Source organism: Anabrus simplex, chromosome 6 (genome assembly GCF_040414725.1).
Source record: "Anabrus simplex isolate iqAnaSimp1 chromosome 6, ASM4041472v1, whole genome shotgun sequence".
Taxonomy (NCBI): Eukaryota; Metazoa; Arthropoda; class Insecta; order Orthoptera; family Tettigoniidae; genus Anabrus; species Anabrus simplex.
The window spans coordinates 89,743,188-89,759,175 of record NC_090270.1 but is presented as its reverse complement, the minus strand read 5'-3'; the positions used below and the strand labels follow the sequence as shown (position 1 = coordinate 89,759,175).

Sequence of the window (15,988 nt, the reverse complement as noted above, 5' to 3'; positions counted from 1 at the left end):
GCTGAGTTCCTGAATGCCGTTCAGACTGCTGAGGGATTTCAGCATCAAGTGAAGGTGGAGGTGGTGGTGGTGGTGGTGATTATTGTTTTAAGAGGAAGTACAACTAGGCATCCATCCTCTATTTAACACTAATCAGAGGGAAAATATGGAAGGGGCCCGACACTTCGAAAAATGAAGGTATCGGCCAAAGAAAGGCAAGGGCCACGAAGGGCGTGAAAATGAAAGACTCTCTAGCCCTCGCAAACCTAATAGCGTCGGGGTCGGAAAAGAACAAGAGTTGATCAAGGGAGGTCGGATAGGATAGATGAAAGTCAGGAGCCTGGCACAAGTAAGTGGAAGCAATACCAGAACTCAGCTAAGGCCCCCGTGGTCGCCAACCCACGCTCCAAAGTTCAGAGCCCCTGAGGCCTCTTTAGTTGCCTCTTACGACAGGCAGGGGATACCGTGGGTGTTATTACACACACACGATTCTCATCGTATACTTTTATACTACACTAAGTACATAATTTGAAATCTATGTGTGTAATTTTCTTTTTTTCACATTTTGAAACAGAATTCAGTAGTAGTGGTTAGCGTGATAAGCTGCCACCCGCGGAGGCCCGGGTTCGATTCCCGGCTCTGCCACGAAATTTGAAAAGTGGTACGAGGGCTGGAACGGGGTCCACTCAGCCTCGAGAGGTCAACTGAGTAGAGATGGGTTCGATTCCCACCTCAGCCATCCTCGAAGTGGTTTTCCGTTTTTTCCCACTTCTCCTCCAGGCAAATGCCGGGATGGTACCTAACTTAAGGCCACGGCCACTTCCTTCCCTCTTCCTTGTCTATCCCTTCCAATCTTCCCATCCCTCACAAGGCTCCTGTTCAGGTAGCAGGTGAAGCCGCCTGGGAGAGGTACTTGTCCTCCTCCCCAGTTGTATACCCCGACCCGATGTCTGACGCTCCAGAACACTGCCCTTGAGGCGTTAGAGGTGGGATCCCTCGCTGAGTCCGAGGGAAATGCAACCCTGGAGAGTAAACAGATTAAGAAATAAAGAAGAAACAGAATTAAATGTACTATTTGCTTTACGTCGCACCGACACAGATATGTCCTATGGCGACGATGGGATAGGAAAGGCCTAGGAATGGGAAGGAAGCGGCCGTGGTCTTAATTAAGGCACAGCCCCAGCATTTGCCTGGTGTGAAAATGGGTAACCACGGAAAACCATCTTCAGGGCTGCCGACAGTGGGGTTCGAACCCATTATCTCCCGATTACTGGATACTGCCCGCACTTAAGCGACTGCAGCTCTCGAGCTCGGTGAAGAATTAAGTCATTACCTTCGCTTTCAAGTTTCGTATTCTGACGATACACAATTTTTTTTTTTTTTTTTTGCTATTTGTTTTACGTCGCACCGACACATATAGGTCTTATGGCGACGATAAATACACAATTCAGCAACTTTCGAACGAAAATAAACTGCACTGTCCCGTTTCTCTACGGGGTCGGGTATGAAATTAGATTAATCTTCGTAACGAGTTTTTACGACCGGATGCCCTTCCTGACGTCAACCTCAATAGGGGAGTCAATAAGATGAAATGAATGACGTGATATACGATAGGAGGAAGGGAGAATAGCGTCAAGGAGTCTGCTCAAGGATTAACGTCTCCATCCCACGGACAAATCACTATCATATGATCTCACTCCATATGAAGACTGCGGAGAGGTTTGGAAATAGCGCGCAATCTAGTCATTGTAGATTGTATACCATCAACTTGCCGGTCAACATTGTGATAGTGGATATTTTTTTCGACCAACGGGACTCGAACCTATTAACCATGTGTCAGACTATTTAGACTTGACGCGTTAACGATGACCACCAGGCGAGCTAAAATAAACTCCATTACTACTGTGAAATATCGGCTGTTTTATAGCCGACGAAAACATCATAAAATTAGTTCCGCAAATGCAATGACAATCGACACATTTCGTCGCAGGATCACCAACGACTTTGCTGATTCATCGGTTAATTTCAGTTTACTTTAAGAACTGATTGATTCCAACGAAGAAGTCTCCAGTGACTGTAAAAACTCACTCATATCAATATTTATATAAAATCTCTATCTACGAGATAGCTTCCGGAAAGAAGCGAGCCAGAAAGCGAGATGTGTTAATTCTGGCGTTATCCGCTGCACGGCGCTGCTATGGCCTATTTCGTAATCCGTAAGAATTGGATGAAATCTTAACTTCAAGAAGCAAGGAAAAACACTATTCTCTTCACTGTCACTGAAGAAGAAGCTCGTTTTGAGATTTACATTCTATCAACTCACCTCTTAAGCTATTAATGTAGCAAATAAATATTATGGTATTTGCGGCTCAAAAGCTTCAACCCTAGACCACTACTGACTTCTCCCGAAGACATAAACTATACGGTTCAAAAATTTCGTGACAAATATGTTACCGAGAGTCTGTTGACTGCGTTCATGGCACCTGAACGCGTTTTTAAATTTACAGACGATAGTATATTTACATAGCCTACTTTATATACCAGGCAAGTTAGCCGTGGGGTTAAAGGGGCGCGCGGCTGTGAGCTTGCATCCGGGAGATATTGGGTTCGAATCCCACTGTCGACAGCCCTGAAGATGGTTTTCCGTGGTTTCCCATTTCCACACCAAGCAAATGCTGGAGCTGTACCTTAATTACGGCCAAGGCCGCTTCCTTCCAACTCCTAGGCCTTTGCTATCCCATCGTCACCATAAGACCTATCTGTGTCGGTGCGACGTAAAGCCAAAAGTAAAAAAAAATGCATACTGTATATTGTACGTACTGGTACATAAGATTGTAGCGCTGCAACCAGTTACTCAAATCAAGTTTCTATTCCAGTTTTCATGACACTGACTCAAGGATTCAACTGAATTTTATAAGATAAAATATAACCTTGAATAGCGATGCATCAGAATTCTTTTTATTGAAATCTTATTCGAATCTAGTTAAATAAATGGGGCCGATGGCCTAGATGTTAGACCCCTTTAACCAACAACAACAATACTCATCATCTCTCCTAGTAAAAAAAAAAAAAAAGAAATCCATGTTTGACCCCCACTACACCGAGTCATGGTAGCGTCCATTTAGTAATTTTGTCTAAATTATTATTCACTAAAGTAAATAAGTCTGTTAGAAGGCCATGATAAAGGACAGATTCAAAGAAATTGTAGTGTCAAAGAAATTGAATTTCCCCCAGAGAGCTTGGTATACTAGAGTGAAATCCAAACAAGTCGCAAACAAAATATTCGTCAGCTGTTCCATTGTTCCAGTTGCACGTTTCTCGTCAAATGTCAGTCGAGCTGTCCCCGTAAGGAAATGCTTAGTCTGTACTTGGTGTCAGTGCAGTAGGACAGTGAGGCCGAATAGTGCAACTTCGGAATGTGGAATGCGTCAGACACGATAGCAACGACTCGAGGCTTGCAAGTCCACGAGGGACGTGGCAGATTCATGTTCATATGGTGCAGTAATAGTCAGATATGCTAGCATAAGGAAGTGCTCTATCAGCAGTCATGGATTCACTGTCTAAGGTAAGAGAAAATTTATTTTAATCTAAAAATTAGCACTTGTAACTCCAATCCTCTAAGCTCAGAAATTACTCTCGACCTGGAGACGAATGTTTTTATTACTGTAAGTATATTGTGTATTGATTGGGAATGCAAGGAAGGCCAATCAATCTATCAATCATTGATCTACATTTCGGGCTGTCGTCCATGTGGGAGATTTATCATTTGCTATTTGCTTTACGTCGCACCGACACAGATAGGTCTTATGGCGACGATGAGACAGGAGAGGCCTAGGAATGGGAAGGAAGCGGCCGTGGCCTTAATTAAGGTACAGCCCCAGAATTTGCCTGGTGTGAAAATGGGAAACCACGGAAAACCATCTTCAGGGCTGCCGACAGTAGGGTTCGAATCCACTATCTCCCGGATGCGAGGATTTATCATTTGTTTACGTAGTCTTTCCCTAAATGATTTCAAATAACTTGAAATGTACCGAACATTTTCCTTGATAAATTAGTCCATTTCCTAATTCCTCTCCTCATAAACAAATGTTTGCCCCTATTTTTACTCTTGAATTCCAACTTTATCTTCATATTAAGATCTTTCATATCTGTAAGGACTCCACTCTAGCTTATTCGTTTACTAATGTCATTCTACCCCATCTCTCCACTGATAACTCGGAACATACCTCTTAGCCGAGTAACTCATCTCCTTACTCCCACGTCTTCCCAGACCAATGTTTGCAACTTTTTCGTTACACAGTTCCTTTGTCGCAAATCACCCATAATAAAGCGGGCTGCTTTCCTTTGGATTTTCTCCAGTTCTCGTATCAAGTAATACTGGTGTGGGTCCCGTACACTGGAACCGTACTCTAATTGGTGTCTTACCAGAGACTTAAACGTCCTCTTCTTTACATCCTTACTACAACCCATAAATACCCACATAACCATATGAAGAGATCTGTAATCTTTATTTACAACCTCTTTAATGTGATTACCCCAACGAGGATCTGTCCTTATATTAACACCTAAATACCTACAGTGATCCCCGACAGATAACTTCACCCCATCAATACAGTAACTAAAACTTACAACCTGACTTATCATCCCGTTTTTCATTATACCATTGTCTACTCTCTATCTCACATCATAGTCGAGGTCTTTATCCTGTGGCTCACAATCCTTTAACTTATTTACTACTCTGTACAAAAAGTCTCTTCCGTGATTCTATTTCTTTTCTCACATTTATATACATAAGGAAACCTAATGTCCAATAACACTGCCCAGCGATACCCCTTTCTTAATCGTTAGAGGATCCGATAATGCTTCACCTACTCTAAATTCTGTGAGATCTATTTTCTAGAAATTTAGCCACCCATGCATTCACTGTTTTATATAGTCCAATTTATTGCTCTCATTTCCGTCCACAATCTCCCATGGTCTACCCTTGTATAGGTCAACAGCAACACAGCCAATTTGACCTCCTGAATCTAAAATATCTATTATATCTTGCTGGAATACTAAAAGTTGAAATTCAATGGAATAACCTTTACTAAAACCGAGCTGCTTTCTATCAAACCAGTTAGTAAGTTCGCAAAGGCGTCTAATATAATTAGAAACAATGCTTTCCCAAAGCTTACGTGCAACTCATGTCAAGCTGACAGACGTGCAGTTATCCGTTTTATGTTTATCACCCTTTCCAATTTTCAACAATAATTGATTTAAACCTATCCGATAGGCTGTTTACATTTTTATTTACCCTTTTCCACTGATCATAATTACGTTTTAATTACTTCCTACCATTCCTGTGTTATAGATGCATATTAAATGCTGTAGGAGCCTACCCGAACACTTCAAACTTCTCAGTAAATTTTTGGACATAATCCAATGTTTTGTTTTTGTTTTGTTTTATACAATATTTGATTAACTTCGCACCGACACAGATGAGTCTAAGAGTGGGAAGGAAGCGGCCAAGCCTTAATGAAGGTACAGCCCCAGTATTTGTCTGCTGTGAAAATGGGAAACTATCTTCAGGGCTGCCGACAGTAGGGCTCGAACCCAGTTTCTCCCGAATGCAAGCTGACAGCTTCGCGCACCTAACCGCACGGCCAACTCGTTCGGCAATAATCCAGTGTTTGTCTTACGTTAGTTCAGTTTGTGGTGGTGCTTTTGTACCCATCCCGCATGTTAGGAGTTATAGAAAAATATCTTTTTTATGATACCTCAAGTAGCAGAGAGGAGAGATCCTTCCTCGATGCTCGCCAGATACCCCCCAGTTATAATGCTTCCTAAGTAACAGACATGTCGCACTTGTTCTGGTTTAGAATTTCCTATTCTTATGTTTGTATTAACTTCACTGCCATCTTTGCTCATAACCAAAAATTTGGTTTTCTTATTATTGATTTTAAGTTTGTAATATTTCAATGTATCGCACACAACAGTCTATTTAATTCCTTCTCAGAGTCTGCTAATATGGAAATGTAATCAGCAAATATAATACTGTGGATTATTTTCCCATTTATCTTTATGCCTTTCCTTTAAAACACACATTGCTTCTTCAATAAAGAAATTGAAAAGGTATGGTGAAAGTGGACAACCCTGCATCACTCCTTTCTTAATTCTTGCCATTCTTGTACATCCATTCACCACTACATTTTCGTACACTGGTTCTTGTAATTTTTCCAGATGAGTCTCCTATCTTTGCAGTCAATTCCCACTTACTTCATACATTTAAACAATACTTGCCAGTTTATCATGTCAAAAGCTTTTTCCAAGACAATGAATGCTAATAAACACCTTTCTGATCATTAAAAGCGACACAGTCTGCCTCTGTGGTGTAGTGGTTAGCGTGATTAGCTGCCACCCCCGGAGGTCCGGGTTCGATTCCCGGCTCTGCCACGAAATTTGAAAAGTGGTACGAGGGCTGGAACGGGGTCCACTCAGCCTCGGGAGGTCAAATGAGTAGAGGTGGGTTCGATTCCCAACTCAGCCAACCTGGAAGTGGTTTTCCGTGGTTTCCCACTTCTCCTCCAGGCAAATGCCAGGATGGTACCTAACTTAAGGCCACGGCCGCTTCCTTCCCTCTTCCTTGCCTGTCCCATCCAATCTTCCCATCCATCGACAAGGGCCCTGTTCAGCATAGCAGGTGAGGCCGCCTGGGCTAGGTACCGGTCATTCTCCCCAGTTGTATCCCCCACCCAATGTCTGAAGCTCCAGGACACTGCCCTTGAGGCGGTAGAGGTGGGTTCCCTCGCTGAGTCCGAGGGAAAAACCGAACCTGGAGGTTAAGCAGATTAAGAAGAAGAAGAAGAAGAAAAGCGACACAGCCTATAAGTGAAAAATGGGACCATTTTCTTTGTTGTTATTGGCCAGCTGTGATCGGCTGTGATCAAGGGTTGAGTCATGAGACCCATTTTTTGGATAATTTAAATATTTCGTTACACTAATAATCATACACCATATTAAACCGACTGTTCTATGTGATGCTTCATATCCACTGCAGACGAAGCCCACTTTCTCCATCTTCTCCACTACTTCCACTTCCACAGAATGAAAATCCATAGCAGATTTCCAGTCATTCAACCGGGTCAAGAATGGAATGAATGAAGCCCCCATCTCGCGGCGAAGACAGGAATTGTGCCGGCTGCCGAAGCCTGTCGCACTCCTCTGGGGCAATGATTATGACTGACAGATTAAATGAAACGATATCGGAGAGTTTTGCTGGAATGAAATATGACAGGTAAAACCGGAGTACCCGGAGAAAACCCTATCCCGCCTCCGCTTTTTCCAGCACAAATCTCACATGGAGTGACCGGGATTTGAACCACGGAATCCAGCGGTAAGAGGCCTGAGCCAGGGAGGCTCTTTCCACTTCCATTACTTCCTCCATTTCCTTCCACCATTGCCCTCATTTTGTCCGTTACCTGCACTTCCGTCGCTGCCACTAATTTCTGTCGTCTATTTATTCTAAAACAAAGTTTTCAACATTATGTTTGACACTATAATTCATAGAGAGCCTCCGTGGCTCAGACGGCAGCGCGTCGGCCTCTCACCGCTGGATACCGTGGTTCAAATCCCGGTCACTCCAAGTGAGATTTGTGCTGGAAAAAGCGGAGGCGGGATAGGTTTTTCTCCGGGTACTCCGGTTTTCCCTGTCATCTTTCATTCCAGTAACACTCTCCATTATCATTTCATAGCATTTATCACTCATTAATAAATCACCTTGGGAGTGGCGACCCCATTGTAACAACAGCCTATATATGCTTCATTCATTACATCCCTGACCCGGTCAATGACTGGAAAACAGGTTGTAGGTTTTCATTTTCATACTATAATTCATTACTGAAGTTAAAAAGCATACATGAGACATTTCGTTGCGCAAAAACACGTGCATGATTCATCACTGTCAGAGGGATTTTGTTACAAATTAGCTCGCAGTCTAAGCTGCCAATGACAATAGTTTTCGGTGGATCCTTATTAAGCCTGCTGTATGAATAATGCTTACGTGACCACAGCTAACGTAACCTAGATTAATATGACGCAACGTAATCTGGTTTTGATGGCAAGTATCACTGCTGGTTAGGTCATTCTACCACCTCATGAGTTATTTTCTTCTTCCATTAATATTAAGAGGGGCTAAATAATCACCTTGTTTTGATGTTCGGCGGATCAATTCTTAATCGATCAGGTTGATATTAATATTCTTCCCGACCTTTTATCCAGTTATCTGCGGTCAGCAATATTGTGGATTAAGACCAGTGTTACAGTGATAAAGCCTGAGACTTATCTGGAGTTAAGTATTCACTAATTCATTTTACTTCGTCGCACCGACACAGATAGGTCTTACGGTGACGATGCGATATGAAAGAGCTAGGAATGGGAAGGAAGTGGCCGTAGCCTCAATTAAGGTACAGCCGCAGCATTCGCCTGGTGTGAAAATGACAACGGAAAATCATCTTGAGGGCTGTCGGGAGTAGGGTTCGAACCCACTATCTCATGAATGCAAGTTCACAGCTGCGCGACCCTAACCTCACGGCAAACTCGCGCGGTATCTTATAAATAAAATTCTAGGGGGCCCGTTGTCTGTAATGTCAGTTATTTCGCCAAATTTTGATATATTTGACCGTTTTAGGTCAGTTCAAGACCGTATCAGTAGCTTTTAGCTTTCGTGTTTGTTTTTTGTTTATTTGTTTGTTTCTTCCACCATCACGGATAAACGGATGAATAGATCTCGACCAAACTTCATATTTAGAGTGTACTCATCAAGGAGCAGGTTTCGATATGCATATCATTTAAAATCACTAAATAGACTGGCGGTTTATGGGAAGACTAGAGGAGTTCCTTTCAATTTCCTCTTACACTATTGAATATATTTCGACCAAACTTCAAATTTAGGAGCAAGTTCCAATATGCATATAATTTAAAAATCTCTGAATAGACTGGGAGTTTATAGGAAGGCCAGAAGAGTTTATTTCAATTTAATCTTACACTATTGAATTTATCTCTACCAAACTTCATTTTTAGAGTCTACTCTTCCAAGTGCATGTCTTGATATGTGTATCATTTAAGAAACCACTGAATAGACTGAGGGTTTATAAGAAGACTGGAAGAGCTTTTTCAATTTTCTCTTACACCATTGATTATATCTCGACCAAACTTCGTATTTAAAGTCTGGCCCCATGGTTAAATGGTTAGCGTGCTGGCCTTTGGTCACAGGGGCCCCGGGTTCGATTCCCGGCAGGGTCGGGAATTTTAACCATGATTGGTTAATTTCGCTGACACGGGGGTTCGGTGTATATGTCCTCTTCATCAGCATTTCATCCTCATCACGACGCGCAGGTCGCCTACGGGAGTCAAATCAAAGGACCTGCATCTGGCGAGCCGAAGTTGTCCTCGGACAGTCCCGGCACTAAAAGCCATACGCCATTTCATTTGTTCGCATTTAGAGTCTACTCATCCAATCATGAATAGAGTGGGGTTTTATACGGAGACTAAACTTTTTTTCTCAATTTTCTCTTACACTATTGATTAAATGCAAAATCTGTAGACTATAATTGTGTGAAACGCCCGTTAAATAATTTTTGTTATGTACATAATTTCGCTTACTCTTCAAATGCTCTGCTGCCAGTGACGGACACCCTCGCACACCTACAGTTATTTGAAGGACCCCTAACAAAGAAAATCAGAGGATGCATAATATTTTGCTGGGCTTGAAAAATTAACCCCTACCTAATGTATCTGAACACCGAGGTAACATGAGGTAGAACTTTTCTCTTTGGTGTCTGTCTGGTTATCTATCTCTTTGTATATTCTTAAAGGTGGAAAACTGCTAGATTAACTTCAACCAAACTACGTATTTGGATTCTACTCACTCGGGATTGTGATATCAGATGCATGTGATGTCGTGATCATCACATGTAGTTGGTATTTATAGGAAGATTATTCTGAAATATTTTCGTTAACATTAGTTTATCAAAAGACTGTATACAACAAATGTTTTAAGAATATGCTATTTCCGTCCCTTTATGCCATGTACGTATTTATCGTACGGCGGATAATAACGCAGATGTTTACGAAAATTTGGATTTTTAGTCCAAGTCCCGTGGGACATGTCGTGCATGTCACTTTCAAGATAGGCAACGGAAAAAACTAAAGAGCCATTTTACTCTTTTCGACAGTACAGATATTAAGGGAGGTGTCATTAATATCAGAGTGCCATGCCATTAGTCAGAGAAGCAATATGCAACCTTTGAAGCTGGGAGAATTTCGCACAACTCTGATACCGTACAATAAATTGGGAAATCGTCATCACTCTCTCACGACTTTGTTCAACTTCATCATATTTCACGTTACAGCCACGTTTTTTGTACGAAAATATCATTTTAACGCGTCGCATTAAACGTAGGAATAGAGCCATGTTACTTCGGATAAATTCCAGAGGGTAACATGTAATCCACTGCAAATTCCCGTGCGAAGAACGGGTACAAATGCTAATTATTATTATTATTATTATTATTATTATTATTATTATTATTATTATTATTATTATTATTATTATTATTATTATTATTCCTGTCTCAGTAGCGTAACGGTTAGCACTATTAGCTGCCGTCATCAGGGACCAGGGTTGGATTCCTGGTACTGCCAGAAATTTAAGAATGGCAGGAGGGCTGGTATGTGGTTAAAATGGTACATGCAGATCACCTCCGCTGCTAGTGTGCCTGAAAACAGCTATACCACCTCAGGACGAAGACATGAGTTTACTTTTTACTGTTATTATTATTATTATTATTATTATTATTATTATTATTATTATTATTATATGCCTTTGCTGGTAAGATGTAGTGTTTACAGTGCGCTATATCTTATGGTATGGGCTAGAATAAAATTGTTACTTTCATTGTCCTGTCTCAGTCTCATCCTTGGCTTTGACAATATGAAAGTGGCTGAGGTATGAGTGATGCTAGTAGTGCCATTCCTTATGCAGCCAGTCCCTGCTATGAATGGTGTGAAAATGTCGCTCATAGGGTCGGTTGGTGCAGGCATTTCAGTGGGCTTGGCAGACTGATGTGCAATAGCAACTTCTGGCTCGGTGAAGAAAGCAACGGGAAACTACCTCACTCCTCATTTCCCTAGTACGCCTCTTCAGTGACACCTAGGCCATCTATGACAGCTGTTGGCGGAGCTGCAGAGGATCAAACCAGCCTTCGGGCTGAATACCCAACATACATATACATATATTATTATTATTGTTATTATTATTATTATTATTATTATTATTATTATTATTATTATTATTATTATTATTATTATTATTATTATTATTATTATACGATCGTCACTCCATGTCGTAAGATGCCGGCATATGAAAGATTACTGGTGACACATTTGATGTTTACTCAACAAAAGTAATTAAATCTGTCGCGTAGCTGTGAGCTTGCATTCAGTAGATAGTGGGCTCGAATCCTACCCACCGAGCTAGATAGATGCAGTCGCTTAAGTGCGGCCATTGTGCAGTATTCGGGAGATAGTGGGTTCGAACCCCACTGTAGGCACCCCTGAAGATGGTTTTCCGTGGTTTCCCATTTTCACACCAGGCAAATGCTGTGGCTGTACCTTAAGGTCACGGCTGCTTCCTTCCCACTCCTAGCCCTTTCCTGTTCTATCGTCGCCATAAGACCTATCTGCGTCGGTGCGACGTAAAGCAACTAGTAAAAATGTCGAATCCTACCGTCAGCAGTCCTGAAGACTGTTTCCCGTAGTTCCCCATTTTCACACCAGGCAAATGCTGGGACTGCACCTTAATTAAGTCCATAGCCACTACCTTCCCAATCCTTGCGTCGACGAAAACCTTCGATGTGATAGTGCAAGATTAAACCACTAGCAAACAAAAAAGGAACAAAAAACAAACCAAAAACTAATAAAACTCAGCCGAAGTTCATCCAGTAGACATACGTTTCTCTGCCATCTAGTAGAGTAAATGAACGTCGAAACTGACACACAAGCAGCCTAAATGGCATAAAATCAAGCTGCCTGCATACGGTAACTGAGGCCATATGATTATCAACATATTTTTTTTATTCTTTTCAATAGCATACAGGCCTAGGCAGTGGCCACATTCTTCTCGATCCTAGGACAGATTCTTTACAAATTACAGATACTACAGCCACGAAGGTTATCACACAGTCTTCCCAGGCACTACGAAGTCTGGGTTCTTGATCACGATGATTCAAAACCCAAATATGAAATATCACCAAATAAAAAGCGCTATTTAAGCGCTGTTTTCGAGGTCAGTGCTATGCCGTAACACCTTCGCTTGCATCAGCTGTAAATTGTACGATTGATCGCTTATGCTTTCACAGCAGATATCAGTCGTGTTGACAAACTGAGACAATTCCCCGGGTTTGTATTTCTTTTAATACATTCTTCAACTCATTAACCCCACTACCACAACATAATATCAGCCCCACCTGCTGATGAGAGAGTAGAAAACCTCCAAGGTATCCACTGCCCTTCCTAAGAGGTGACTAAAAGAGGCTTAGGCTATTTATCAGAGACTCTCGGCTTGGGAAAGCCGTGTGGGTGGGGCCGCCAAAATACATCCACGGTATCCCCTGCCTCCGTAGAAGATGACTAAAAGGCCCCAGGGGCTGTCATAATGGGAGCCTGTGGTTGGTGACCACGGGGTCCCTAGCTGAGTCCGGCATTGCTTCTTCCACTTGCTCGTGTCAGGCTCCTTGCTGTCATCTTCCCTGTTCGACCTCTCTTGGCCAACGCATGTTGTCTTCCGACTCCGACGTTATTAGGTTGCGAATCCAAGGAAGTATTTCACTTTCACGCCCTTCGTGGCCCGTCCCATTCTTTTGCTGATACCTTCATTTTTCGAAGTGTCAGACCTCTGACTGAAGACAGGATGGTTACACAGTTGTACTTTCTATTAAAACAGTAATCCCTCCTCCTCCACCACCACCACCACCACCACTTTCCCGAATCTGAATTACCCATATTATGCTCTACAGCTAATAACATGCCACGTAAATTTTACATTTTTAGCCATTGCCTGTTCGTTAGGAAGTATTCTGGAAGAGTTGTACGAGAGTGGTGTAGACAATTCTTTTAAGGGAAGTAACTTAAAAAAAGGAAGAATGGAGATATCCGCAAATATATATATTCATAATGGGCCTATATATATTTGCTATTTGCTTTACGTCGCACCGACACAGACAGATTTTATGGCGACGTAGGGATAGGGAAGGCCTAGGAGTGGGAAGGAAAGCATTTGCCTGGTGTGGAAATGGGAAACTACGGAAAACCATCTTCAGGGCTGCCGACAGTCGGATTCGAACCTACTATCTCCCGGTTGTAAGCTCACAGCTGCGCAACTCTAACCGCATGGCCAACTCGAACGGTAATAATAATAATAATAATAATAATAATAATAATAATAATAATATTGGTTTTTACGTCCCCTATCTATCTTTACGGTTTTCGGCAACGCCGAGGTGTCAGAATTTTGTCCCGCATGAGTTCCTTTTACGTGCCAGTAAATTTATTGACACGAGGCTGACTTATTTGAGCACCTTCAAATACCACCGAACTGAGTCAGGATCGAACCGGCCAAATTGGGAATTAGAAGGCCAGCGCTCTACCGTCCTCGCGACTCAGTCCAGCAGGAGAATGCCTATAGGCGAAATAACTGGAAGTCATAAAAAAATGTGAAAATGAAAGACCTCATGGACTTCATAAATCAAATACCATCGGGATAGGAAGAGAATGGCCAAAGAAGATCGGATAGGAAAGATGTACTGTAAGTGAGAAGCTGGCACAAGTAAGTGGAAATAATGTTAGCTTGGGCCTCCGTGGTCTCATGCCACGTTTCCAAGTTGAGATCCTCTTAGGAATGTTTTCTGCTTCACATTTCTACCCTTTCTGGGATGGATCTTTTCCTCGCACTGTATAAAACATATATACGGTGCCAATGAATATTTCGAAATAATTACCTCTACAGGGCCAGAAAGTAGTAGACTTAGAAATGAAGTTCCTCCTCTACTTTCTCCAACAGACAAGGAGAGACAAAATAAGAAATGAAGAGATTCGCCATCAGCATGGGCTGGAAAGGAGATTGTGTTCATAACTTTAGAACCAAAATATGCTAAGGCGATATTCCTCCTGGGGTTGGTTTAGGGAATTAGAATACAGCCACAGTAGTCCCTGCTCGTCGTTAGAGGCGGTTGAGAATGGACCCCAGGGATTCCCAACTTCGGAGGATGGGCTGGCGACATGGACCCCCTAGCTGAGTCTGGCATAGCTTCCAAATACTTGTGCCAGGCTCCTCACTGTCACCTTTTCTGTCCGACCCCCTTGGTTGACAGTTGTTCTCTTAATATCGGACGGTATTAGGTTTTCGAAGTTTAGGGAGTCTTTCAATTTCAAGCCCTTTGTGGGCCTTCGTTTTGTTTTCACCGATACCTTCATTCTTCGAAGGGTCAAACCTCTTCCAATTTTCCTCTGATTAGTTGCCCAGTAGTACATCCTCTTAAAACAACAATCACCACCACCAGCTCCACTACCACCGCCAGACTAACGTGATATCGCGTGGTTCTTCAACTGAATGATCAGCGCACTGGCCCTGGTTTCGTTTTCCCTGCAGAGCTCCTCCTGTGGATGGGGGTTGCAGAATACAGCAACTGTATCCTTTGACTGTCGTAAAAGCCGAAGAACTGGGGACACTGGGGCTTTCATATTGGGAGCGTGGGTTGGGAACCATGAGTCCCGCAGCTGAGTTTGACAATGCTTTCACTTACTTGTGTCAGGCTCCTCGACTTCATCTTTCCTACCCGACCTCCCTTGGCCAGCTTTTGTTTTCACCAACCCCGACAGTATTAGATTTGCCAGGCCTACGTTATCTTTCATTTTCACACCCTTCGTGGACTTTCCCTTTCTTTTGTCGACACGTTCGTTTTTCTTCTGATTAGTGTTAATAGAGTATCATTGACCTATAGGGTGTTTCACTCAAAGTGGGGCCGGCGCAGCGTAACGGGTAGACGGGCGAGCTGGTCAGACGAGCACACGGCAACTCGCTGAGCTTGGGGCCGGGGGAGCGCCCATATGAATCGCATGTAAATAATAAGCACACATAATAACGCATAATCAAAGTCAAATAATTTGTCACCTTATCACAGAATATGATGAAAATGTCTTCCGCCTGCATCTACTCATTTCTGGCTTCATCTAAGGAAATTTTCATTCATACGCATTAGTTCATCTACCGAGATAGCCTCAATTTCTCTCGTGATATTTTGTTTAGTTCATATACAGTAACTCATAATTATTCGGACACAAGTCAGTTGCCGTGCAGAGGTCGTGTGTAGAAGAACCACGGATAGTGTGATGTGTACAAATGAAGTGAAAATGGGCCGCAGAGGAAGAGAGAGTACAATCGAACAGCGGCAGCTAGTAATTTTTCACCACGCTACAGGTAAAAGTTGTCGTAAAATTTCTGAAATGTTAAAAATCAAGAAAAGTGGAGTCTCTGATATTATCACAAGATTCCGGGAGGAAGATAGGATTGAACATCTACCGCATATGGGACGTCCAATAACTTTTTCTGTGAGATAAGTGGGTCATATCGTCAGGAAAACAAAAAAGAACCCAGGTTGGGAGCTGCAAAACTCGCTACTGAGATTGCCACAGACACCCGTATTACAAGAAGGAAGCCCTTCATAAATCAAATAAATCGAAGAAAGAGAATGCCGTTTGCCAAAGAGCATGTTAGAGAAGACAATGAGTAGTGGAGTGACGTTATATTTGCTGATGAGAGTAAATTTAACATACTTCAGTCTGATGGGAGAATAAGAGTTTGGCGGCGTCCAAATACTCAGCTTCAAGACAAACATCTGAAAACAACTTTGAAGCATGGCGGAGGACATGTAATGGTGTGAGGGTGTATGTCGGCGAATGGAGTTGGTGAATT

General features: G+C 42.4%; 1 protein-coding gene across 1 annotated transcript in view; it reads left to right on the top strand.

Moving 5' to 3' along the window:
- Window positions 1–3,334: 3,334 nt before the first annotated feature.
- LOC136875482 (uncharacterized) overlaps window positions 3,335–15,988 on the top strand; it is a 30,088-nt gene continuing 17,434 nt past the window's right edge. Inside the window, exon 1 of the mRNA XM_067149027.2 lies at window positions 3,335–3,544. Within this exon, the coding sequence (XP_067005128.2) occupies window positions 3,527–3,544 (18 nt within the window). The 5' untranslated portion in view covers window positions 3,335–3,526. The remainder of the gene's footprint in view (window positions 3,545–15,988) is intronic.